This window comes from Rattus norvegicus, chromosome 15, assembly GCF_021556685.1.
Source record: "Rattus norvegicus strain SHRSP/BbbUtx chromosome 15, alternate assembly SHRSP_T2T, whole genome shotgun sequence".
NCBI lineage: Eukaryota > Metazoa > Chordata > Mammalia > Rodentia > Muridae > Rattus > Rattus norvegicus.
The window spans coordinates 40,751,582-40,778,465 of NC_141548.1; the positions used below are offsets into that span (position 1 = coordinate 40,751,582).

The 26,884-nt window shown below is 43.6% G+C and overlaps 1 protein-coding gene across 4 annotated transcripts in view; it reads left to right on the forward strand.

The window, feature by feature from the left end:
- Wdfy2 (WD repeat and FYVE domain containing 2) overlaps positions 1-26,884 on the forward strand; it is a 124,924-nt gene that overhangs the window by 48,410 nt on the left and 49,630 nt on the right. For 2 of the 4 annotated variants that reach the window (NM_001415102.1, XM_087585716.1), the window contains 2 exon segments: positions 1,978-2,045; positions 15,708-15,781. In NM_001415102.1, coding sequence (NP_001402031.1) covers positions 1,978-2,045; positions 15,708-15,781 — 142 coding nt within the window. 4 annotated transcript variants of the gene reach the window in all.

A 26,884-nucleotide genomic window follows, 5' to 3' on the forward strand; every position in this document is an offset into this window, starting at 1 on the left:
TAGTTGATGTGGTATGGGGACTGATTTCAGAGTATTTACCCCAGCATTCTAGGATATCACTTCTGTATTGATTGTTAAATATAAAAGGTGTACTCACCCTTCCCCTCAGGCTGCAGCAGTTGGGAAAGAGGGCCCTGCTCCTCACCTGGGCAGCATAGTAACTGGCTCTGGTAGAGAGGACATGGGTGAACCAGCCCTTAAGGCAAGAGGGAGATAGAGCTGGCCTCACTGCTGGTCTGCCATAAGATGGCATGGGTGTGGGTGTGACACTCTCCTCTCTTCACCCCTCACCACCTCTGCCAGTCAGGAGAGCTGGCCCTGGTGTCATGAGGGTGGGTGAGCTGGCCCTGTGCCTAACCCACTGTAGTGGGTCCAGCATCTTACCTGAGCAGTAGGGTAAAGCTACTCCTGATGGAGGGGGCACAGGAGAGCCCCCCCCAGCCCCACCAAGGGCAAGAGCAAGGGAGAGCTGGCCCTCTCACTTATGAGGTGGCCAGGGAGAGGTCCTCTCCCACTCTCCCTTGTCATCCATAGTAGTTAAGAGAATTGACCCTGGGGTCATGGGAGGGGTGTCAGCCATGACCCCACTGATGAGAGTAGGAGAGCTGGCCCAGCCCTCCACCAGTTTCGGCACTTGGGAAAGTGGGCCCTGTGTCTTGACTGGGCAGCACCGTGGAGCTAGCTCTGGAGGCATGGATGCTAGTGAGCCAGCCCCGAGGGCATGAGAACAGGAGAGCTGAGCCTACCCCTCCTGATGGCAGCGTTGAGTGCCCTGGCTGGAACAGTGCTGGAGAGTGTGCCCTAGTGGTGTGGTTAGGTAGGGCCAGGGCGCTGACTAGCTGGTCTACCACCCAGACCCAGATCTGGGGCTGAGTTGGCTTACCCCAAAATCTGTTATCATCTGTGAATGATTGGGATGTGTTGGGGGTGGGGGTGGAAGGGTCCTGCTGATCCAAGACTGCAGGATCTCCATGGCGTAGGACAGCAACGCATGGCTGGGAAGAATCCTATTTTATTGGTGTATCCCAGGAGTGGGAGACCTTGAGCCAGACTAATGACTCATAAATGACTCATTGCAATGAACATTTTTAAGTGGAGATATATGGACAGAGATGGATATACTGTGGGACACACTGTGACACACTACAGCTTCTACGATGAAGTGTTCCCCCCCCCCCTCTCTCTCTCTTCTCTCTCTCACTCCCCCTCTGTGTGTGTGTGTGTGTTTATTTGGCGGATGAGGCGGCCTGGAGGTTGCAGGAGCTTGGGGAGGATGTGAGGGGACAGAGAGATGGGTAGGACTGGAGTGCATGATATGAATTCATGATTCAGTGAAAAGTTAAAAATGTGTGTGTATGTGTGTTGATGTCTGTTTGTATATGCAGGTGTGTGTGTTTGTGTGTGTGTGTGCGTGCATGCATTTATACTGTTCTTGAGATCAAGGCCTGGCACACAAGATGTAAACCTACCGTTTGACCCTTCTCCTGTCACATTTGTATATTATGTCATGTGTCTCTGCACTTCCTCCATAGAGCAGCTCCCTGTGCTTCGCTAGTGAGCTCCTGCGGCTCCCTAGCACACTGGATGCTTCTAGGTCACTATGCAGAGGCCAGGCATTTGGAAACAGTGAAGGGAAAAATTTTAAAAAACATTCAAGATAGATATATGCATTCCTATATGAAGGTGGCATTTGGGTTATATAATTCTGAGTGCACAGCACCCTTAAATTTAAGGAATATGGAATCCTCAAAGAATTCATAAAATAGTTTTTAAAATATAAGGAATATAGGATCTTTAGTATGTTTCTTTAGTATGTGGTATTTTTTTCTGTTTATTAGTGTGTGTGTGTGTGTGTGTGTGTGTGTGTGTGTGTGTGTGTGTGTGTACTTACAGTGTTGGGAGATTTGGTTTCTGAGTGTCACCGTCTTTGCATGGCCCAGTGTTGAGATGTCATGTATACCTTTTCTCCTGTTGCAGGACAGTTCGTGTTTGGTTAAAGAGGGACAGCGGACAGTACTGGCCAAGCATTTACCATGCAATGCCTTGTAAGTATTTGGGTTTCGTGAGAACACAGGTCTTTACCCCCAGTGACTCTTCCTTCCCTGTTTACTTTTTCTGTATTTTCTTCTTGAGTAACTAAGACTAAAGGTTGGGGATCTTATTAAACTGGAAAGTACCATATTAAATACTTTTCTAGTTTCCTCAGGCTCTCACTATGGAAAATAGGAGATTGTTTAGAAATTGACTATCTACTGGTAGTTCTAATGAGAAGAATGGAGAACAGACACAGGCTCTCTGGTTACCTCAGTCCATCTTGTCTCTAACTTTGCTTTAGCTCTTCTGAAGTCAGTCTGTGTCCTCAGGCAATTCAAAGTTCTGCTGACTAATTACATGTATGAAGTAAATTTGTCCTATTATTTTTAAACCTTTTTAAAAAAAATTCATGACATTGTGCTTTGAGCATTGAGTTCTCAAGGATTTGCTGAGGCTTGAGACATTCTAATCAGAAGTGGATTCCATTTCATCAGATCTTACCCAAGGAATACGCCCTTGTACAGACTGGCACAGTAGGTGTACCAGCCTTGATGCCATCCACATAAGCCATCAGGGCAAGGGTGGACTCAAATCAAGGGCAACAGCCAGTTTTCCACTCTGGAAGATCATAGAGCTGAAAGAGAAAGGAGAGGAGAAGACTGGGGTGGGGTGTGGGGAGAGTGGGGGTGGGGAGGAAGAAAGGATTTCTTTTCAGTTTGTTCGGTTAGTACAAGTTCCTCTACAGATGAGGAACTGGCCTGTTAAGTTAGAAAATTACTTGTAGTCTAGAGATTTTATTTTTTAAAATGAATAAGACATTCTATTTTATTTTTCTGTAAAATAATTGAATTTATTATAGTAAACATCTTTCTTTTTTCTTTTAAAGATAGGGTTTCACTATGTAGCTGTGGTCTGGCACTTGCTATGTAAATTAGATTGGCCTTGAACTCACAGAGCTCCATCTGCCTCTGCCTCTATCTCCCCCCCCCACCCCTACCCCCTCACCTGCACCCCCCAGTTTTGGGGTGGTATTGGGATTAAAGACCTGTGTGACCAATCTCCATGGTTTGTTCGGCTCACACACCCTTTGGCTGTCTGTAGTATATATCTCATCCCTTCAGAAGTATCCTGGCTTCAGAAGCTCATGGCACTATGCCAAACCAAAGTAAGCTCTAGGTGATTGTGTTTGTTTATGCCTCTGGCAGAAGAGGACTGTAATATTTTGTGTGTTCCTGAGTAATTGGTTTATGTTTTATAAAATTTTTTCATGTAGTATATTGTGAGTGTGTTTCCCATAACTCATCCTAGATCCTCCTTACCTCCCTACCCAACCAATTCTGTTTTCTCTGATTTAAGAAACATAAAGCCCTCCAATGAAAATCAAAATAAACAAGCAAAACCCAGTAAGACCTAAAATGCCAAAACAAAACCAAAAGCCTCCCCAACACACACACACACACACACACACACACACACACACACACACACACACAGACCAAACTTGAATTCACTGTGTTAGCCCACTGCTATGGACATGGGCCTACCACAGAGTAAAATCTAAAATACATAAGAGTAAGATAAAACAAAAACTAGCACATCGAAGTTGGATAAGATAAACAGAAGGAAAAGAGCCCAAGAAAAGGCATAAGAATCAGAGACCCATTCTTTTGCACATTCAGAAATTCCATAAAAACACTAAACTGGGGACCATAATATAGGACCTAGTGTCTCCACAGCAGGCCCTGTGCATGCTTTAGTCTCTTTGAGTTCATAAGAACTTGGAGCATGTTGATTTAGAAGGCCTTGTTTTTTGATGTCTTCTATTCCCTCTGGCTCTTAACATTTTTTTCTGCCTTCTCGTCATCAGAGTTCCCTGAGCCTTGAGAGAAGGGATTTGATGGAGACCTCCTATACATTGTACAGACGCTCTCTGTACAATGTCTGGCTGTGGGTCTCTGTATTTGTTCCTGTCTGCTGCAGGAGGAAGTTTTGCTGATAAGACTGAGTAAAGCACTGATCTATGAGCACAATACAGGGTCATTAGGGGTCGTTTTATCACTGCTTTGTTTTTAAGACCAGTAGTATTTAGCTTTACCCTAAGTCCCTGGACTACCTCCTCTGGTTCTTGGTCACCCAAACAGTGTTGGGTATGGACTCCGTTTTCTTGAGTGGGCCTCACAGTCAAACTGCACACTGGTTGGCTCCCATAGGCATTGCGCCACCATTGCCGTAGCATAGCTTGCAAGCAGGACACCATTGTAGGTCAGAGGATGGCTGACTGACTTGGTGTCTTAAGTTTTTCTTTGGATAGCATGCTGAACCAGATATGCTAAAACATAGGAGTGAAGGCTCGGTGTAGGCACCAGCCTGACTTCTCCGTGTTCGGTGAGCTCTGTAGGTTTGTCTTCAGCCATGAGGTCTTTATGGACAGTAACCTATTTATGTTGGCCACAGCTTGGGTTGTTTGGAGATTGTTCCTTGGCTCCTTTGGACAACAGCTCAATTAGGTGCAACCCAGTCTTTGTACTGGAATCCTCTTTTGGTGACAAAGGTGGCCAGTTTGGACTGTCTCCCCATTATTTGGCGACTTCATTTAGATTGCCTTCATATTTGTATATACTTTAGGAAGTATCCACTGTGAAAGCTTCTCAGACCACCCCTCAGATGGTCCTTAATCTCATCTGGCTCTTGCTGTGTTCTCTCCCTCATCCTCACTTTCCTTATCATTCCAACTTGACTCTCTGGTTCCAGTCCCTACTCCCCCCTTGACTATCTATTCTATCTCCCTTTCCTAGTAAGATCTATCTGTATCCTCCAGTTCCTTACTCTACACCTGTCATCTGTGGATTATAACCTGATTTTCATCGATTTAACATCTAACGTTCACATACAAGCACACAGCATGGTGTTGGTACAAAAGCATATTGATTAATGGAATTGGTACAACAGCATATTGATTAATGGGATTGAATCGAAGACCCAGACATAAATTCACACAGCTGTGGGTGCCTGTTTTTGTTTGTTTGTTTTGTTTTTTTTTTTAATTAAAGAAGCCAGAAACACGCAGGAGAAATAAAAGCATCTTCATCAATGGTGCTTCAACTGGACGGCTATATGTAGAAAAATACAAATAGATCCATACCTACAACCCTGCATGAAACGCAACTCCAAATGGATCTAAGGCCTCAACATAAAACCAATTGCACTGGACCTGAATAAGAGAGAGAGAGGGGAATAGCTGTAAACTCACTGGCACAGGAAAAGACTTTCTGAACAGAACACCATTAGCACAGGCACCAAGATCAACAATTAATAAATGGGACCTCATAAAACTGAGAAAGAACTGCAAAGGACACCATCAATCAGACAGCGCAGCAGCCTACAGACTAGAAAAAGATTTTCACCAACTACACCTATTAAATCAAAATTTATAAAGAACTTATAGCCTACATGTCAAGAAAGCAAATAACCCAATTAAAAATTGGGTACAAATTTAAACAGGATTCTCTCGGGTTTTTTTGTTTGTTTGTTTAATTTTATTTTGCTTTGTTTTTTTTTTGTTTTTTTTTTTTTTTACATTTTTTCTTTTATTGGATATTTTTTCTTTATATTTTAAATGTTATCCCCTTTCTCAGTTTCTCCTCCAGAAACCTGATATCCCATCCCCTTCCCCCTGCTTCTATGAGGGTACTTCCTCACCCACCCACCCACTCCCTTCTCCCTCCCCACCCTGACATTACCCTACACTGTGGCATCGAGCTTTGGCAGGACCAAGGGCCTCTTCTCCCATTGATGCCCGACATAGGCATCTGGAGCCATGGGTCTGTCCATGTGTACCCTTTGGGTGGTGGCATAGTCCCTGGGAGCTCTGGGAGTCTGATTGGTTGATATTGTTGTTCTTCTTATGGGGTTGCAAACCCCTTCACCTCCTTCAGCCCTTCCTCTAACTCCTCCATTGGGCCCTGTTCTCAGTTCAGTGGTTGACTGAGCATCTGCCTCTGTATTTGTCAGGCTCTGGCAGAGCCTCTCAGGAGACAGCTATATCAGGCTCCTGTCAGCAAGCACTTTTTGAAATCCACAGTATTGTCTGGGTTTGGTGGCTGTATATGGGATGGATCCCCCAGTGGGGCAGTCTCTGGATGGCCTTTCCTTCAGTATCTGCTCTACACTTCGTCTCCGTATTTCCTTCTATGAGTATTTTTGTTCCCTCTTCTAAGAAGGTTTGAAGCATCCACATCTTGGTCTTCCCTCTTGAGCTTTATGTGGTTTATGAATTGTATCTTGGGTATTCCAAGCTTTTGGGTTAATATCCACTTATCAGAGAGTGATCCAGTCTGTTAGTCTATGTCTTTTTAGTGGGGAATTGAGTCCATTGATGTTGAGAGATATCAGGGACCAGTGATTGTTGTTTCCTGTATGTTTGTTGTTAGAGTGGAATTATCTTCTTTTGGGATAGTTGAAAGAAGATTATTTTCTTGCTCTTGTACGGAGAGCTGTGGCACAGGGTCAGCTCCAAGTGCAGACAGAAAGGATCCTGTCCCAGACTGCTCCTCAATTCCTGTGTCCTGAGGGCTTCAGGCAGGTTCCTCAGAGCGGACCTGGTGGTCTCGCCTGTGCTCTCAGGTGTGTCAGCACTAGTGGGAGACCAGCTCTCTCCCAGCAGGATCTGGGTCCAGAGAGCTGTGGCAGAGGATCAGCTCCCCTAAACAGGATTCTCAATAGAGGACACTCAAATGGCAAAAAAAAAAAAAAAAAAAAACACTTAAAGAAATGTTCGATATCCTTAGCCACCAGGGGAATGCAAATAAAAATGACTTTAAAATGTCATTTTATATGTTTAAGAATAGCTGGGATCAATAAAACAAGTGACAACTTGTGCTGGTAAGGATGTAGACTAAGGGGAACGCTCCTTCATTGCTGGTGGGAGTGCAAATCTGTGCAGCCACTATGGAAATCAATGTGGCAGTTCCTCAGGAAGTTCAGTATCAATATACCTCAAGATCCAGTTCCACCACTGTTGGGCATCACCCAGGAGGCATTTCATTCTACCACAGAGACACTTACACAACCATTTTCTTTCCTGTTCTATACATAATAGCCAGAAATTGAGAACAACCTAGATGCCCCTCAACTGAAGAATGAATAAAGAAAATGTGGGTACTAACTAGGCTGTGGTGGAGCATGCCTTTTATCCTAGTACTTGGAAGGCTGAAGCACGTGGATCTCTTTGAGTTTGAGGCCAGCCTGATCTTTAGAGCAAGTTCCAGGACAGCCAAGGCCACACAGAGAAACCCTGTTTTGTAAAACTAAAAAGAAGAAAAAAGAAAATTGATATATTTACACAATGTATATTTATTCAGCTCCTTAAAGAAAATCATGAAATTTGTAGGTAAATAGAAGAAGCTAGAAAAAAATCATCCTGAGTGATTTATCCCATACCTAAAATAACATACGTAGTATGTATTCATTCACACACACACACACACACACACACACACACACACACACACATATGCATGCACGCACGCTAGCTCTTGTGATTTTAACAAAAAAACCCTAAAAACATTTTCTATGATTTTGACATGGTTTTCTTCCTCTTCTTTCATACCTATAATCTAACCGTAGTGTCCCTGATTTCCTGGTGTGTGTGTGTGTGTGTGTGTGTGTGTGTGTGTGTGTGTGTGTGTGTATATATATATATATATATATATATATATATATAAACATTTTCTTTGTCTTTTTCTTCTACATTGTCTGTAGCATGCCCAGTTGTCTCTCCCATGTCTTGAGATTTACTTTTGGTCTCATGTCCTATAGTTTTCATTGTCAGTTTGGGTTTCCTTAAGGACTGATTGTCTTTGTTCGTTGATTCTACCTTCACTCTTGAACTGCCTTCCCCATGGCTGTAGCTGTTTGTGTTTCTATGATCTTCAGTAAGGCATCCGTATCCTCTAGGGTCCTTGAGCATATTCATAGTGGATCCTTCGAGGTCCGTGTCTTGTGCTTCAGCCACTTTTCTCAGAGCCTCTTACCGTGTGGTTGTTGCCTTCTGGATGAGGCATGTCTGGTCTTTTCATGTATGTGTTTGCACTGAGATCTAGGCACTGGGTTACAAGGTTTGAAGTTGTGGTGTTCTTGGTGTAGATATCTGGGGCTTTCGTTGGCTGGGTGTTTGGGTCTGAGTCAAGAGTCAGAGTCTCTATGAGATGGAGGTGAGCTGGACATGGGCTTCTGTGGTTGTGCTGCACCATAACCAAGAGCAGTGTGGAGAGACCAGAACGGAGGGTGGGAAGGGCCTCCCTGGGTCCCAACCTAGTGTGGCCACTGGGGTCCCTGATACCCTAAGACTTTTAAGCTCTGGCAGGGATGATGTTTGGGAGCAGGGGGAAAAAGGAAAAATTCTGTTTTCCCTTTACTTCTCCTTCAACTTTAAGTAAAATAACCAGTCTTTGCTCTGGTTTTGCTCATCACACGTGACATTAGCTGCCACGAAGAGGCAAGGAGAGGCTGTAACTGAACAGGGATTTGTAGCTCCCAGGGCTGTGCAGAGCAAAGAAGCAGAGGCACCTGGGCAGTATGGCAGTTACTGAATAAGCACTGTTCAAAGGTGGCATCTAACCATAGAATGATTTCCTGAAGAGCGACAGCTTTGTATCTGTGGCACATTGGCTTTGAGATGTAAGACTGTGTAGGTATTTGTGCAGTCTTCTGAAGGGAATTAGGACAGGCCTTCATTGATCCTTAGACAGTTTTCAGCATCCCCTGAACAGTAATTGGAATTGTGCTATTGGGTTCTATGCAAAGCGGCTGGGCCAGAACCTTTGTTTTAGTAAAATCTCTAGGTGACTTCAGTGTGCGTGAAAGTTAGAATGTGGTCTTGTCATGTGCTGTTGAACAATGTATACATGTTGAAATGAACCCAGTGAGGCCTCATGCAAATACAGTATTGATTTAAAAATATGTAAATATAAGCCACTATGTTAGTCAAGTATTTACGACATGTCTACTTTATATAGGCCACTGATGTAAGTGCCAGGGTTGTGTAGACAGAGAAGAGTTGGGGGCAGGGCAATTTCTGAAATGTTTACTCTTGGGTGCTTTGAGTATGGCACACAGGTAAAATATAAGGGGGGCTTATAGTCATCAATAACTAGACTTTATTATCACAATGGAACCCTCTACATTACATGCTAACTTTAAAATACATTGAAGAGGTTTGGCTTTTATTTTCTAGAATCTTACATAGTAATTAACTGCTCAGGAAGCATTTCGGCTTTGTTCAACTTGAGAATCGGATCACATAAGGAGATAAGCTACTCTTGATCCTGGAGAACCTGAAGTGGGTTTAAGCTTCTAATGGATTCTTCTGCAAGCTTTCATATTGAGTGTTTTTTAAAAAAAATAAATGAGATTACTCAGTGCTGTCCCTAATTAATGGTTATGTGGCGATGGTTACACAATAAGTGAACAGGAAAGAATCAAGTGAATGGCTGCAAACTGTGTGCTGCAGTCGCTTATGACCGTGACCTTTGTTTATATGGTATGTGAGAAGTAGTGTTTCAAATGCAGAAGGCTGCTTCTTGATGTTGTTAGAATAGTTACAATATAGTACTTGTTTGGCAAGAGAGTAGAGATTCTGTATCTTTAGTAAGGGGTTAAAGCTTAACACAGGGAAGGGGCACTCTGAGCTTGGTGCTGAGTAACCAGCAAGGCAGTGTGTGAGATGCTGGGTGACCTAGAGAAGTGACACGCAGGGGAACAATGAACAGCAGATGCATTGCTGTAAATCCCAGGCATTGTCCGTGCTAGTGTTCCCAGTGTCTGCTCTAAGCTATCCAGTCAAACGAAGGAAGCCAAGAGGATTCAGCCTTGTGAAAATAAGATTGTCTCCCTTCAACCCCACCAGCCCAGCCCACCCTGTTCAATCTTGCTTTCCCAGGAATTTGGCAATTTGACTAGGAAACTGTGGTCTTGGTTCTGTCAGAAACCTAGGACTGGCAACATTAAGCCCAAGAGCATCTATGCATTTGTGCATTTGTGCATGCAGATGCAGTAGGGACTGAAGACAGAAAAGGAAGGACAGCAGGCAGAGGACCCTCTGGCTCCCAAGGAGAAAGGAAGCCCATGTGATGATGCTGGGAGGCTTCCTCATTTTGCTAAACCGGTCAGAAGCCTGGCAGAGCTCTGGCTCCTGGCCTCCTAGTTGCACCCACATGAGCCCTTGCTGTAGCTCCACGTATGTAGCCAGCCTTGGAGCTGTAGAATACTTCCCTTCTTGCCTGCACACTGCCCTGAACCTCTGTGACCTTTAGATAGACGGGCTGACTCAGGGCCTCTTGTGTCACTGTGGTAACTGTGCACTGAACATGGTCTAATAGGAGAGAGGCCATGTAGATGTGGAGAGTAGAAAAGAATCACTTATCCTTCTTTCTTTAGTTTCTTAGGACACTTTGTCCAACAGATGTTAACATTTCTTCTGACTACATGCAGTGTCCAGAGGACGTCGGGGTAAAATATGGCAGTTGGTTTCTACACTCATGATGCTCACACTGTGTGAAGAAGGCAGGTCCTAGGTAAGCACTCCCCCCAATTCATTGAGGATTATAGCAGGAGAAATAGTGCATAAGGACCTGGTCATTAGTATTTCCCGAAGAAAGTTTACTTAAACTGTTTTCAACAGAATTTTTGCATGTCTGTGCTGGGAATCGGATCCAGGGCTGTGTACCCCTAGAGCCTCTGTAGAAAATGTAGGGTGATTGTTGCCTTGTTTTGAAGGCAATGGTACTTATATACATACTTATACATGCATGTATACTGTATACATACTTGGGCTAAAGAGAAATTGGAACACATATCCTTTATCTGCCCCCCTGGTGTGTCTGTGCTATTGGTGCTGACTGCTGGGATGGCATCAGCTTACAGCCTGCTCAGCTGGGACCCTTCTACTCATGTTTGTTACTTGTAGAGGAGCCTTCCCCCGGGCCCAAGAGTGCAATTTCATTGCAGCTCTACGTGTGTTCTAGGCTTCTAATGGAGGTACTATTTCAACCATCACATTCCCATTATCCTACAGACAAAATAGCACACGGCAGTCCCAGGGTCCGTGGTTGAGATATTTTAGATGTACTCTACTAATTAGCTTTTTCACTCATGGGCTTAAAACAAAAGACAGGCAGGAGGAACCAGATGTGTCAGCCATGATGGCAGGTGGTGGAGACGTGAAAGGATTGGGTTCACGGTTGGCCTCTGTGCCAACCTTTCCTTTGGGAACAGGGGACAGGTAAACTACCTTGGCTGCCAGAGATACAGCGACTAGAAGTCAGGAGGGCGAAGGCCTTGTGCAGGGCAGCTGGAGGTCTGGAGGCCATGTGGGGTCTCTTTTTCAGGTCAGGGGTATAAGTTAGCTCCTGGGTTTTTATGAATTTATCCCCAGGACAAGACAGAACCCCCCCCACCCCCACATAGCAACAAATCCAAAGATAGGCCCATCACACAAGCCACTGAAATAACTTGTGTTGCCATCAGTCCAGTGCCTGCCCTGTCTCTTGAGTGTGAGTTTGTGTTAGACACTGAGATTTTACACAGGTACAGCCACCTGGCCACCCTCTGCTCAGCTGACAAAGCATAGGAACCTGAATGCTTACTGAAATACTGATTCTGAACCGCCTGCTTCCCAGATCTGATCAAGGCCTACTTGAGAAAGAGGCTGTATGGTGGGCGGCATGAGCCTTCACCTAAGTTCTGAGTCCTACACTTGTAACCCCTCCTCGTACATGCCCCCATTCTCTGTGCCCTCAGCTTACATGCATATCAGTGGGAAATTCTCTGCAGCTATGTTCTGTTCTAAGAAAATAAGAGACAGTTTATTGTGGTCAATTTGTGTGGCCATGGCCCCAGAAGCATAGATTAAGGTTACCCCAAATTAAATGTTCTCTTGTGGGAGCAGTTTCATGAAGTCTTATAGTTTTATGGAACAAAGTCACAAATCGAGCCAAATTTGAAATATGCTGGTGGGTACCTCAGAGATGCAGGTACAGCGAGATGAAAGGCTTTTCTGTAGGCCCAGTGTGCTGTCTCATGACATTCTTAGCTCATGGGTTGAAGGAAACTGGTGGTCCACAAGGGTTTTATCTTACTCATGGGATGTTAGTTCTGACACAGATATGGGCAAGGAAAGGCTGTTCCAGGGGCTAGAGGTAGCCCAAGATAAGGCGTCACTATAATATTACACCCCAACCACTGCCAGTTTTAGATTTGTAAAAAGATAAATGTTGCTTAATTTTTTAATACTGACCGATTATGCTGTGGCACAGTTCAGATTCTATTTAGGTGAAGAACATCATCCTTAAGGCATGAGCCGTCATGGATAGTGTGGTTACTACAGATAGTCATTGTTTATGTAACTTACCTAAGGAGAGTCAGCCCAGAGTCAGCCCAGATCTTAGGGTCTTCCTAGCAAGATGGATAGAGTTAAAGTTTAAATTAGAAACTTTTGCCTGCTTTAGCCAAACTACACTGAGTAATAAGAATATATATATATATATATATATATATATATATATATATATGTGTGTGTGTGTGTGTGTATTTATATATATAATGAAAAACGACTCAAGCAAACATAAAGAATAATGTGGGCTTAGTACAAGCAAACAGGCATAACACTTAGACACGATGAAGTAAAAGTACATAATACCTTCATTTGGAACCTTATTAAAACCAATATTTGTATGATTTTATCATTTGAAATATACTAAGTAGAATGCTAGATATCATAATTTTTAAAATCTAATCACAAAATTTTTAAGAAACATGAGCAGATAAAAGTATAGCTTCTCAGGGTACTCAGTTGTCAGTGTCATTGAAGATGTACATCCAGAATTTTCCAGGGCCAACAGGAACGGGCTCCCAGATAATGTGAGGAAGTCCCTGCCTCCCAGGAGTGAGTTAGAAGTTCCTGGATGCTGTTGTGAGCTTTAAATCAGAAAGAGTCTTTGAGGTACTGGACTTTTTCTTTTAGTTGATAAAATCATATGGCTTTTTTGTCTTTTGCAAAAGGTTCTAATTTTGAACTTTAGTTTTCATAGATAAAAGTGGGGAGGGTTCTGGAAGGGCCTGGGGTTGGGAAACAATATAGTGAAAAATGTAAGAAAAGTCTTAAACATTTTTTTATATAGTAAGAATATTTTGAAGAAATCATTCAAATTTTGTTGCCCACTATATAACAAGATAACGTTTTATATAAGTAGAATCTGTTTTGGAAGGAAATCCATATTAAAGTTTATGTATATAATATTCACTTTTATAGATTGATAAAATCTTATAAATAATAAATGTCTTATGTAAACAACTAGTATTTTAAGATTTTAAAAACATTTAATATACCCAAAGTCATTATGTAATAGATTTTAAGATGTTTAGAATAACCACATTTATAAAGTAATATGTATTTATCAGACCTTACTATATGGCCATAATATTTAAACCTGAATGTGTTCATGCACTCAGTTTGGACATACCAAAAGCCTAACAATAATTTAAGCACACAACAGACATGAATTGTACAAAATGGGAACTGAAGTGGCCACAGTTAAGAAATCTCTGTGATACAAATAACATGATAACATCAGAAAAACATCCGAGAACAATGATCATAAACACCTGTAACCCAACTGCATGAAATTAGGTTCACGAAGTTCAGCAAAAGAAGGGTAGAAAATTTATTGACCTGTCCTTTAAGATGAGAAGAGGCTTATTAACACAGAGGATCTGCAGGTGACTAGACTTAAGGTTCCCTGTCTCTCTGTAAACGCCGGCGGAGGGGGGAGTTATTTCATTGTGCCCCAGCCTGCATTCTAGGAGTTAATCGGAGGGAGCCATGCCTGGCCACCTTTCCTCAACAAGCCAATCTAAAATGTCACAAGTGGCAAGGAAAAAAAAAAAGGAAATGTATGTCCCCCACATTGAGAAATGGGGGACAAAGATGTCCAGCAAATCCCCAGACTCCATCTTTAGGGTCCTGAAGTCAGCTCAGAGTTTAACGAGAGGGCCAAGGATGTGCACAGTTTTGGTGCAGTTGCTCCCGCTGTTGTCTGATCATTATTTGTTTCTTACTTGTATCCTATAAGGTAGTTTGACACATTGTTAGAACTGCATGCACTCTCTTTTCTCTCTGTATGGAGGGTTACAATAAAGAAACTGTCAAAATGACTGTTCACCTGGGGACTTCAGACCTTTGTCAAAGAATTAATGCAGAGAGTAGTAGAGGATGACAGTTGGACATTTTAATTGGACATTTCAGGTGGTCTATGGATGTGTATTCATAAGTACATCCACCTGCAGACTCCTCTCTCTCTCTCTCTCTCTCTCTCTCTCTCTCTCTCTCTCTCTCTGATAAGATGAAATAAAATGATGAAATATGGCGGTTCTGTTTTTTATAAGGGGTGGGGAAAATGTACTATTTTGTTAAAGGAGCAGAGCAGTAATGATACATTGTTGTAGCCATAGACCAGTGCACCTCTCAACCTCAACCTCCACCCCGGAAGCTTCTTGTTGCAGTTGATGGCAGTTAATTCAGAGACCCACAAGTGGACAATGTGCAGAGAGTGAGACATTTTAGAAAGAGTGTGCCACATAGTGAAATAACTCCTACCATAGTTTTCTGGGGCCACCACGATAAAGTCCTGCAAGGTGAGTCAGTTCAACAGCAGGGCCTTCTGTATTGCCTCAGGGGTCTACAGGCTGAGACCTCAAGGTTTCTGCAGAACTTTGGCTCATCTGAAGGCTTGAGGGAGTCTGGGCTTTGCTATTCTCTGACCTCTGGTGGCTTCCTGGCCTCACACTTACCTCAGTCAACATCCTCATGTTCTTGGTGTGTGGGTGTGTGTGGCTTGTCTGGCTCTGTCTGGATTCTGCTCTTTCTAAGATATTCATGATACTGAATAAGGTCTTCCCCCTAACTCCACTTACAAATAAAACTACTGTATACTTATGACCGCAGACCTGTATGCTTTATTTGAATTTAAACTTAGGTCTCTTTTAGTTTCATACAAAAAAAAATGCTGCTTAATTATTTTCAACTAGGACCCTCCGGTATACCTCATAAACACTCAAAGTGAAATCCCCCAGCACTCAGTTACCCCATATAAGTTCAGAACCAATACGCTGCACTGGTGGGTATATTTTTAGCCGAGGCTGGCCTCGAACTCATGATCCTCCTGCCTCTGCCTCCTTCAGCAAATCCTACCGGCGTGCACCACCACAACCGGTGGGTATATTTGAGTGTTTAGCATCAGAGAGTAAAATCTAGTTTCTTTCCAACGCAAAAAAGCAATGCTTGCTCCCATTTAAATTGTGGTTTGAGTGGGATCAAGAGAGGAGGATCAAAGGTTTGCGCAGCACAAAGCGGAGTCAGTCTTGTACACAAGCAAATTTACATCCTGAATGGCCAGCACAGGCCAAGAGTGTCTTATTTTTTATTCATTAAAAGGGCAACTTAAAAACTAGGGGCTTGGTCGTAAAAGTGCTGTTTTTTCTTTGTTGGCGAGTATGGTTTAAATGAACTGGTTGAGGAGACAGTGGGGTGAATTTAGCCACACACTTACTCATTAGAGGCTCCTGAATCAATGAGGATCATTGTTTGTTAATTTCATCAACATGTTCATTTCTTTCAGCTCCATGTTCATGCATGTCTTTTAACCCGGAAACGAGAAGACTGTCCATAGGTCTAGACAATGGTACAATCTCAGTAAGTACAAATAAGTAAGATTTCCAGTTGAAATACTTGCCTTCCTGCCCACTGTTATGTACTGTGATAACAAGTTGTCTGATAGTTTTTCAAGTAACAGTCATTTTCTGGCTAAGTAGAGTGCATGGAGCACAGGAGCTTACAGTGAGGGAGAGGTTCTGTTCGGAGAGAAGCTGTCTTTACTTATGTGCTGTGGGCTCAGTGTACCCTGCCACGTTAGTGGTTGCTGGTCATGGATGTTAGTAGGCAGACACTGTAGCTGTGTGCATTTGCGTCAGTGAGGGAGCTGATATCCCGCACTCACTCGCTGTGCTGTGATCATGAATTTTGATCAGATGCATCATCTGAGTGTTAGCCACAGACACACAGGGGATGCTTTCCCTTCATCTGCATATCGGATCTTGTGTTTGGAGACTCTATGTTCTCTTGGCTCTCTCTTGTCATCTGAACTCTCTCTAACATGAATAGAATGCTGTAAACGTGAATGAGTTTGTTAAGAAAGTACAGATCAAGATTTTAGATCTAGACCCAGATAAATATTAGACTCATTGTAGGTCTTGAGAGAACTGAAGGGCATAGGGGTTAGAAATTTAGGTTTTACCTGTCTTCTTTATCTTCTTACTTACTGACTTTTAACTAGTGTATTAACTAGTGACTATTAACAGGTGTGATCTGGTAGTTTCTCCATTCAGTGAATTATCCTAGCTGGGTGTGGTGGCCCACACAGTTAATTCCAGAACTTGGGAGGCAGAGGCAGGCAGATCTGTAGTTTGAGGCCAGCCTGGTTTACAGAGCATGTTCTAGGACAGCCAGTGCTATGTAGAGAAACCATGTCTTGAAAAACAAACAGCAAAAACAACAAAACAAAACATCCAGTGTGGCCTTTAGTCCTGGGCAAGAGAACCTTTGCTGTGGCACTGAACTGAGAGATCAACTGAAATGCTGTACGCTTGTAACTGCAGATTCTGGGCAGGGGCGGAGCTCCAGGCGAGGCCTGGAAGATGCTGGGACCAAGCCCACCATGGGCACCATGCTAGAGAAGGGGTGAGGAGCGGGGAGAGGAGAACACAGAAGAGATGGAGAGGAAGGCGAGCAGAGATGTTGACAGAGTTGGGCATGGGAAGAGAACCCTTTATGCCACCACACTATGGCATGGTACACCAAAGAATCGAAGAACCTGTCCTTCCTGGTAGTTGAAGGAGAATTGTCAATATCAGACTATAAGGTCATATTTTATTTAATAGCTTAACCTAAAATTTATACATAATAGAATATAAGCCTCTACCTGTACTCTTTCCTCAGCTCTTAGGAACATTAGAGATGTGTTTAATACTTTGTCATCTTGAAGTAGTTGTTAAATGGCCTTAAAGGAGATATGACTAATATTTCTAAGCATAAATAAGCTTATCAACAGTATTTGTGGGCCTTATAATGCTTATCACCTGGTAGGATTTTGAAGTTTCATTTGGTAGTTCTGTGCACTGCTGCTGGGAAAGCAGAGATCATATACTGATCCTTATTCACTTTAAGGAGGGCCATATTTTAATGGAGGAATGTGTATAGCATAATTTCTTATTAATTTTAAAATGTTATTTTATCTTATATGTATGAGTGTTTTGCTTATATGTATTTATGTGTGTCACTTATGTGCCTGATGTCTGCAGATACTGGAAGAGAGAGCATCAGCTTCCTTAAAGGAGGTTGTGAACTGCCATGTGCATGCTGGGAACTGATCCTGGGCTATCAACAGGCACATCAAGAACAGTTGACTGCTGAGCCATCTCTCCAGTGCCAGTTAATTTTAAAAGAGAAAAGAAACAATTGGACTGCTTAGTGAAGTGGAAGGGCTCATTGCAAAGGAAAAGAAAAGATGGGCTGAGACCTGGGTGTTGCCTACTGGGTCAGGATTGCTTATGCGAGGTTCACTGCCCCCGAAAGCCTCGGACCTCATTTACTTATGAGTGGTTCTTTGCATCTTTGAAGTTGATATAGATGGTTAGTTGACATGGACAAATTTGACTTTAGAGACAAGTTATGGATAGATGTAGCTGTTTATTTTATAGGAGTGGGGAAACCACTGACTCTTTGGTCCTCTTAGGAAACAGATCTGCCAGGTAACAGGAGCATGAGGGGCAGGGACTTTTGTGCTTCTCTGGTTATTCACTACAGGGTCAAGGTGCCACTCTACCTGCCTCGAAAGCAGTGGTCTCAGGCCGTGTGGGTGGAAATCCCTGTAGGCGTCAGGTGACCTTCTCACAGGGCTTGCCTAAGATCATCAGAAACCACAGATATTTAATTATAATCCGTAGCTGTAGCAAAATTACACTTACAAAGTATCAGTGGAAATAGTTTTGTGGTTGGGAGGAACTATATTAAAGGGTCGCGGCATTAGGAAGGTTGAGAACCATTGCTCTAAAGGCCTGAAGATGCTGACTTGTCCAAGTGCCTCCTTTGTCTCATGGACGTAATTAATTGCTTGCCTTCCTGATTAACATCTGAAGCCTTATAAAATTGTCCTAGAGGAGGGAAAGGTAATTGAGAGACCAGCCTGTGTAAGGGTCTGACTTCTCATAACCATAATAGATTCCTTGTTAAAAAAAAATACTTAGGGGGTTGGGGATTTAGCTCAGTGGTCGAGCGCTTGCCTAGGAAGCGCAAGGCCCTGGGTTCGGTCCCCAGGTCCGAAAAAAAGAAAAAGGAAAAAAAAATACTTAGAATCTTGTCATTTCAATAGTTTACCCTCTTAGACACAAAAAAAAAAATCCTGTTTCTGAGACTATGTGTCCTCTGTTCCTTGTATATCACAATGTATTTTCGAGAAGAACTAGTGATTAAATTCTAAAACATGGAAGGATAAAGCCAGGAATTAAGTCCGTATTTTACTGAACCAATCCCAGAATCCGTGCACACCAGGTCAGAGGTGAAGAACAAACACCTTTGACCTTTGGATCAAGAGTGAACAGGAGCCGAGCAGCAGAAGGGAGGGTGCTCAGGAGACTTGAGCAGCACAGGCAGGCGGGGCAGCTCTGAAACAGAAGGGAAAGACAGCCATCACTTGGTTGTGGGAGGGAGGAGAGGACAGCATCCTATTCTTGTCATGAAGTAGCTAGTGCGAGGCTGCAGGTGGTGAGGACTGTTTTCATCTGCCCTTTCACTCTTTTCGAATATCCTGGAACCCATTTCACCACCTTGGGCAACAAAGCTCTAATTACCTTTTAAGATGTTGCTGAGATGTTATATTTTACATTATTTCCTATGTTAGTTCATGCAGATTGTTTGTAGACATCAGTCATTATAATTCATCACTATAATGTTCCTTTAGTAGGTTTGCTGTGTTGCCAACTTAATTTTTGTTTCACTAAAAGGTTTTTAAAATTATCTATCAGTCCTGTCAAAGAACTGAGTAGTAAGACCTTGACAGTCTTTTTTTAAAAATGCTTTTTATTCTTTGACAGTATCTACGATGTATTTTGATCTTATTCCTCCTCTAACCCCTAACTGGTCCCAGACCCTTCCCCACATCCCCCATCTGTCCAGTTTCACACACGAACACTTTTGCCCACATTCAAGTCTAGCTTGTGTGGGCGGGCTGCTCTGGGCTTGGGGCCTGCCCTGGAATGTGGTCAAGATACCAGGCTGTCTTACCATGACAAGCTCCCCTTTCCTAGCAGCAATCAATGCCAGTAGGCCCTCAGCTAGGGAGTGGGGCATCGTGCCACCCTCCCTCCGTATATATCCATGCATTCGCTCTGTCGGTTCATTTTCTCTAGAGAATCTTGACCAATACACCCCTTTAAATATGGTGTAAAGTATTGGGGTGGGGAGAGGGAATCTTCTTCCACATTAGGGATCTAGCTCCTTGACATAGGCTGACTGACCATTCAGCCTCAGTTCAAGGCTCACTAATCCATTGTTTTCCATGCTTGACTTCTTCCCAAGCAGTTTTTGTACTTGATTACCTCTTTTGCTTGATTTCTGTTATCTGCTTGCCTTTCTACCTTTAGCTATTTAAAAACAGCTCTGACCAGGTCTCTATACCATAACCTCAGTCCATCACCTCCTACTCCTCTGTGACCTCGCTGCTTGTCAACATCAGAATTATCCCTACTGCTCTGCTGCTTGTGTATGTGCATATGTATGTGCATATGTATATTGGATGCTAGCTTTTGAGTTTAAATATGTTTAAACCTTGTAAGGGACCAGAGGGGCTCTGGAGATCGTCCAAGGAAAGGGAAATAGAGGACAGTGTTTTAAAAAGATAAAGGGGAGACTGGAATAGGAGGATTACGTGGGGGAGGGGAGGGAAGGGCAGGATAAAGGAGAGAATGTGGGGAAGGACAACTAAATGTCTTTGGGTAGACGCTTCCAGTAGTAGTCAGGATTCTCTAGATGAACAGAACTGGTAGAGTGAATGAGTGTGTGTGTGTGTGTGTGTGTGTGTGTGTGTGTACGCGAGCATACATTTATTAGAGCTTTTAAGTTCTGATTGTTTCAATAGTGGCTGCCACCCAGTGGGAGGTCCAAGGATCCAGTCCATGAGGCTGGCTCCCAGTATATGCTGGAGTCCAGAAGGCTTTCATGGCAATGAGAGAGTGGACTTGCCAGCAAGAGCAGGCAGGCAGAGGGCCAGCACTCCTCCCTCCACGTCAGTGCCTTCCTACAGTTGTGGTCCTTTTACACAGTTCCTCTTGCTGTGCTGGCCCCCAAGCAGAAAATTATTTCCACTGCTACTTCCTAAGTGTAATTTTGCTACTGTTATGAGCCATAATGTAAGTATGTGTTTCCTGATGGTCTTTTTGGGGGTCTCAGCCCACTCCTATTCTATGTTCTTTGGGCTGACACCAGATTTAAGGTGGATCTTCCCACCTCAAAAGATTCAAATTTAGGGTGTATCTTCCTACTTCAAATGATTCAATCAACAACAATCCCTCACAGGTATACCCAACCACTTGGCTTTTAGTTAATTCCAAATGTAGTCGAGGTGTTAACTTTTAACAATTGATGGGGAGAGATGTCAATATAGAAATAGTTTCTGTTCAAAGAATTTTCACCAATCCTGCTTAGTAGTAATTTTAGGATAGTCAAGACATGAGAAATGTTTATCTTTGTAAAATTATACTTTTTCACCAAACTGTTACAAAGTCAACATTTTTATTAATATTCTGTCAAGATGAATTCGTGTCTTTAAAGAGTTTTGAACAAGTACTGTTTTTGAAAGTACATGTTTTAAAAAAACATATTTATTATGTATTTTATTTGTGGGGATGTATGTATCACTATATGGGGTCCTGGGGATAAAACTCAGGTTATCAGACTTGGCGGCAAGTGCCACCTCCCTGTGGCCCTCAACCAAGTTCTCAGAACAATGTAAATTTTTTCTTTGGCGCTGGATGTGTTGTTATGCACTTGTAACCATAGCCCTTGGCTACACAGTGAACTAGAGACCAGCCTGGGCTCTATATGGTCTGTCTTAACAGAAGGAAGCAAACCTAACCTTCTCTGAAAGTTGATCATACACCTGTGTTAGAGGAAGTTTGGCTAAGACTAGAGGAGAGAATTAATCTATATTATTGTTATTATTGTGTAAAATCAATGTAGTTGATCATATATGGACTTGCTTGAGTCATGATTTTTCTGCTTGCATGTATATGTATGTACATGTGTGTACCTGCACATGTATATGCCTGTGTGTGGGGATAAGAGGTTAGGGTTGCTTGTCTTCCTCAATCACTTACAATTGAGACAGGGTCTCTCACTGGACCTAGAGCTCACCTAGCCCAGACTGACTGGCTGGCAAGCCCCAGGAACCCTCTTGCCTCTGCCCCTCTAGGGCTGGGATTATAGTTGTGTGCCACAGTACCCGACTCCCCGACCCTGTTTGTGGGCATTGGTATCAGGCCTGCACACCAAGCACTTCACTCACTGACCCATTCCCTGGCCCTGTCTTACTACCTTTGCTTTTACTAGTTGACATGAGTTAAGGGAATAAACAAATAGGAACTAGATTGTATCAGTTATGCCCTGATAAGGCACTAAGCTTTGCCACCCTGCTGCACCCCTGCTTCACATGAACCCCAGGATGCAGGTTGTGTTCCTTACGTGTCTCAGATGGAGACGGTAACGCCTGGAGAGCTTACGTATCTCATCCACTAAGAAGCAGCTCGTGAACAAGGGGAGTCCATCCATGGCCTTGGGAGCCATGTTGTCAGATTGGGAGTCTGTCTTCTTCCCAGGCTGTGAAAAGCAGACAGTGCTTGCTTCCAGTTTGTGTAGAAGCAGAGTTCCTTGGACTACTGTGGTGCTGTGCCAATGTGAGGTGACTAAAGGAGAGAACGCATCTGAACCCATCCCACAGGGCATGAAATCAGTGATCTCGGCTGACCACGTAAGCAGGTTCTGTGTTCATGTGGTTAGCTTAGGCCTAGAGACGCCTGCACACCCACATTCCTCTTCTTGCAGTCCTCAGACCTGTGTTAAGCAATCAAGTAGAAAACCTAAGGTTGGGGGTGAGCTCACGTAATACATGCAAAGGTGAAGGGAGGGAGGGCGATGAGAATGGCAAAGGGGGCATAAGAAGTCGAAAAAGAATGTCCTGACAGCTTGGGGGAACTTAAAGCATCATTTCGTATACATTTGGAAATCTCAGACTTTTGCCTTGCTTCCTGCACTGTTCTGTAGGGATCCATATTTTGCAAGTTAAATGCAGCTTCTTGAAAATGTCACTGTTTTCTTCTGTTTTGCTAGTATTCTTCAGGTGGCTTAGCTTGATGCGGTATCACGTGATGGAGCTCACAGTGGCGTGTGTTTTCACAGAAAACCACAGGGACAGAATTTGTGTCCCTGGTAACAGGAGATTCCCAGGTAGACTCTCTTGAATCTTCAGAAGCTTCCAGAGAAAAGAATGTAGTTACTGTAGGAGAGGTTATTTCTTTTTCAAGTAAAAAGGAGAAATTGTGCCTTTGAAGGTAACAGCATTTGCATCCTTTAGAGAGGGATCTGGGCATCTTTAGGGATGTTGCCATCCCCTAAGGCCAGTGTCTACAGGTGTGCATGGGAGTGCAGTGTGTAGTGACCGGCAGGGGCAGCAGTCCGTTGTCTGCACCTGTTTCTGCAATTTCAGTTACCCACAGACAGCTCCGCTCTGAAAACAGTGAGCGCAAACTCCAGAAGTACATGACTCCCAAGTTTAAGTCATTATTCTATCTTATTTTTCATTATTAATCTTTTTGTGCTTACTTTATAAATTAAACTGTATCATAGTTATGTGTAGGGAACATAATAGAACTATAGGGTTCAAAACAACGTCATTATAGGAATCCATTGCTGGGCTTGGAAGTTGGGCATCCCTTACAGATGGGAAAGGAGACTGAGTGACTATCCCTGTGGGAGCAAAATGAGTCATTGGTAGCAGTAATGCTTCAGGTGGATACCTAGCCAGCTACTTTTCTGGAGTTGCTACAACAAATGGCTTAAAACAACAGACTTCATTTTCTCAGTTCCAGTAATTTGACAGAGAAATCAAGATGTTGGCAGGGCTGTGCTCATTCTGAAGTTGGCAAGGGAGACTCCTTGCTTGCTTTTGCCTTTAGACTCCTTACTTGGCAATCCTCGGTGCTCTGTGGCTGGTAGACCCACTGCTCCTCCTACCTGTATCCTGATGTTATGTCCCCCTGTGAATTCATCTAACAGGACACCAGTCATTGAGGTTAGTCACTGCCAACCCAGTGTGGCCTCATCTTAACCTGTCACATCTTCACCTACCCCACTTGTAGGAAGGTTGTACTTCGAGGTTCCAGATAGTTGTGAATTTGAAAGGTTTCCCTCAATTCAGTTGGCCTACTAAAATCTTATCTCCAGTTTTCTCTAACAGTGCTCTCACAGTTGTTTGACATGAGACATGATGCCTTCAGGAAGAATATCCAAAGATGTTAAAGAGGTTAAGCCGTAATTCCTCCTGAGAGAAAGATGAGAATTGGAAAGAACGTTTTCCGCAACTAGCGCCACTGTCCTCTAGATAGGTCACGTGTCATGATAGTGGTGACTGAGCTGACTTCCCTGACCCTGCATAGACAGATTTCTGAGTATTGCTCCAGGCCGATTCTCATTACTATAAGGATAGTTCAACTACTAGGAGCTGTGTAGAGTGTTTACAAGGGAATTGGAAGCATTTGGGCAAAATTTGTATGTTTAGCCATTGTTTTTAAGAGAGGAGGGAAGACTTTTAAACATCTATCTGAACGAAGTTTCGAGTAGCTTTTTCTTATTAGTGCTTGCCATGAATTGTTCTGAGCCTACACGGACTACACCCTACACCACCACACCTATGAGATGAGGTCATGCTGGGCAGTGATGACTGGGTGCCCCCAAGGAAAGCATTTCACTGTTTTCCAGTCAAGCATACAGTCAGTTCCCGACCGCTGAATACAGTTCTTTGAACCCTTCCCCTTCCCACTTAGCCTCAGCACTGCTCGCTGGCTCCCCTCGCCAGTCATCACAGCACAGTCCAGGGTTTTTACTCTAGAACTGAGGTTGCTTTCTGGGCTTTCTAGTCTGACTCTGTCCAGGAATAAAACCCTAACAGTGAATGGTTTCAAAGAAAGTTCCCAAAAGTTATGGTTACAGAAATGTGGCGCTGGGATCTTTGGGGCCTTCCTTCAGAATGGTTATTTTTGCAGTTCCCGACAGTACTGATGACGTCTACATTACAGCTCCTTACGAAACTACCAGTCCTCCTCAGGGCTGGTGAGATGACTCAGCTGGTAAAGAGTCCTTTTCACCAATATAACCACCTGAGTTTGATCCCTAGAACCCTTAAGATAGAAGAGAACTGACATCCACGAGTTGTCTCTGACCTTCAGACATGGCACATACATGCATCCATGCACGCATGTGCAGCTCTCTCTCTCTCTCTCTCTCTCTCTCTCTCTCTCTCTCACACACACACACACACACACACACACACGCACGCACGCACACACGTGCACACATGTGCACACATACACAAAGTAAACACTATTTCTGGGTTTTCTAAACAGTTAGAAGCCTTCTAATGCAGGCATTGGTTAGTGGTATGTGCCTATAATCCTGGCACTCAGGAGACAGATAGAAGGAGTTCAAAACCATCCTCCAATGCAGAGAAAGTTCAAGGCCAGCCTGGGCTACATGAGAATCCTCAAACAAAGGTCTTCTAAAACCTAACGCTCTCTAATGTGAGCTTTCTCTAACATTAGGTAAGTAACCGTGTCCCCTACATTTGTGCTGAGTTACAGTGGACTTAGCACACACGTTGTAGCTGGAGCTCCACTCAAGGGAAAAGAGATCTAAGACACTGACGTGCCAGTGGCTTGCTGTTCATGAATGTAGTTAGTTCCCCAAAGGGGATTTTATTAGAGAAAACTGTGGTGGCTGCTGTGCCTTTGGCATTTGTGTAGGTGGTGGACTTTTCTGGAACCTCTGAAGGCCAAGCCTGTCTCCCTGTTGTCATTTTCCGTGTGGCCCATTCATGTCTTCTTCGGTTCCTGTGTGTTCTCGTAAGGCTTGGTCGAGCAGTAGTGAGTGAATTCAGTGCCCACAGCATTCTTTGGCCTGAGGTTATTTTGTACTACCTGCACTGTAATTATGGCTTTTAATTTGTTTGTGCTTTGGGGACAAGATCTCACTGAGTTTGGCCTCAAATTCTTGATCCTCCCGCCCCGGACTCCTGAATGCTGGGCCACCATTTCACCCTGCAGCTTTAGGTTTTAGAAGACCTTTGTTTGAGAAGGACTCTCCTGTAGCCCAGGCTGGCCTTGAATTTTCTCTGCATTGGAAGATGGCTTTGAACTCCTGTCTCTGTCTCCTGAGTGCCAGGATTATAGGCACGTGCCACTAACCATGCCTGCATTATAAGGCCTCTTGACTTAACATTGAGTAGGCCAATTTCAAAACCGATTCTCTAGCATAGATACTTACAGGAGCACCCAGATTGTCCTGGAAATTGGGCTAAGGAGACTCTGTAGTGTTGAGGGTGGGTTAAGAATCACTCATCTTCTGTATGCAGCGGCTGTTGGTCAGTTGCCACAGCTCACTTGTGTTTGTGACAAGTAAATGACAGATGGCCCAGTACTTCTCCTCATATTAAGACTCTGTACCCTAAAGTGTCTTCCTCCCATGGTTCCTTTCCATTGGTTTAGACATTCTCACGCTTCTTAGAAACAAGAACTGAAACATTGTAACTCTCAGCCTTTCTCTCCTTATAATCTCACTTCTTAAAATCTGACTTCTCAAAAGTGTTCTTTACAGTCACCATAGTATAGGTCCTCAGATGGAACTGAGTTAGGGTTTCTGTTACTTTGATGACACACCATGACAAAAAGCACGTTCAGGAGGAAAGGGCTTAGTAGGTTTATATTTACACATTAAATTTCATCATTGAGGGAAACCAGGATGGGAACTTCAAATAGGTCAGGAACCTAGAGGCAGGAGCTGACGCAGAGGCAATGGAGGAATGCTGCTTACTGGCTTGCCCCTCATAGCTTGCTTACCCTGCTTCTTTTAGAACCTGGACCACCATCCCCCATCAATCACTAATTAAGAAAATGCCCCACAAGCTTGCCTGCAACCCAATTTTATGGAGGCATTTCCTCAGTTGAATGGCTCTAGCTTATGTCAAGTTGATATAAAACTGTCCAGCACAAAACTCAAACCTCTGTAGTCTGCCTTACAGGCCCTTCAGCCCACTCAGGTTACTGGCTGATTTGAAAGGCCACTGTGCACTTACCACACTGTCTGACGTCTGCAGCAGTGTTGAGATTGGCTCTATGGGTCTAGCCTCCTCACGCTTGAGCTCCCTCTGGATGCAGCATCCCTCACTGTTTGTGCAATGCTGCTTTTGTACACCCTAACATGAGCTGCTGCCGCCTTTCCTCTCTTCTCCAGCCCCTCTGTCCTTGCTGGTTCTTTAGCCAGCGCTCCTCTGCTGCTACTGGAGTTAATCCACATTGCTCTGAGGCCATGGCTCGTTTCTCTTCATACAGCCTCAGCCTCATGTCACTTGCTATGCATGTGACAAAATGAGCTTTGTGTTTCAGTCTAGACCTTACTGGGAGGTTCTGACTTTCTATG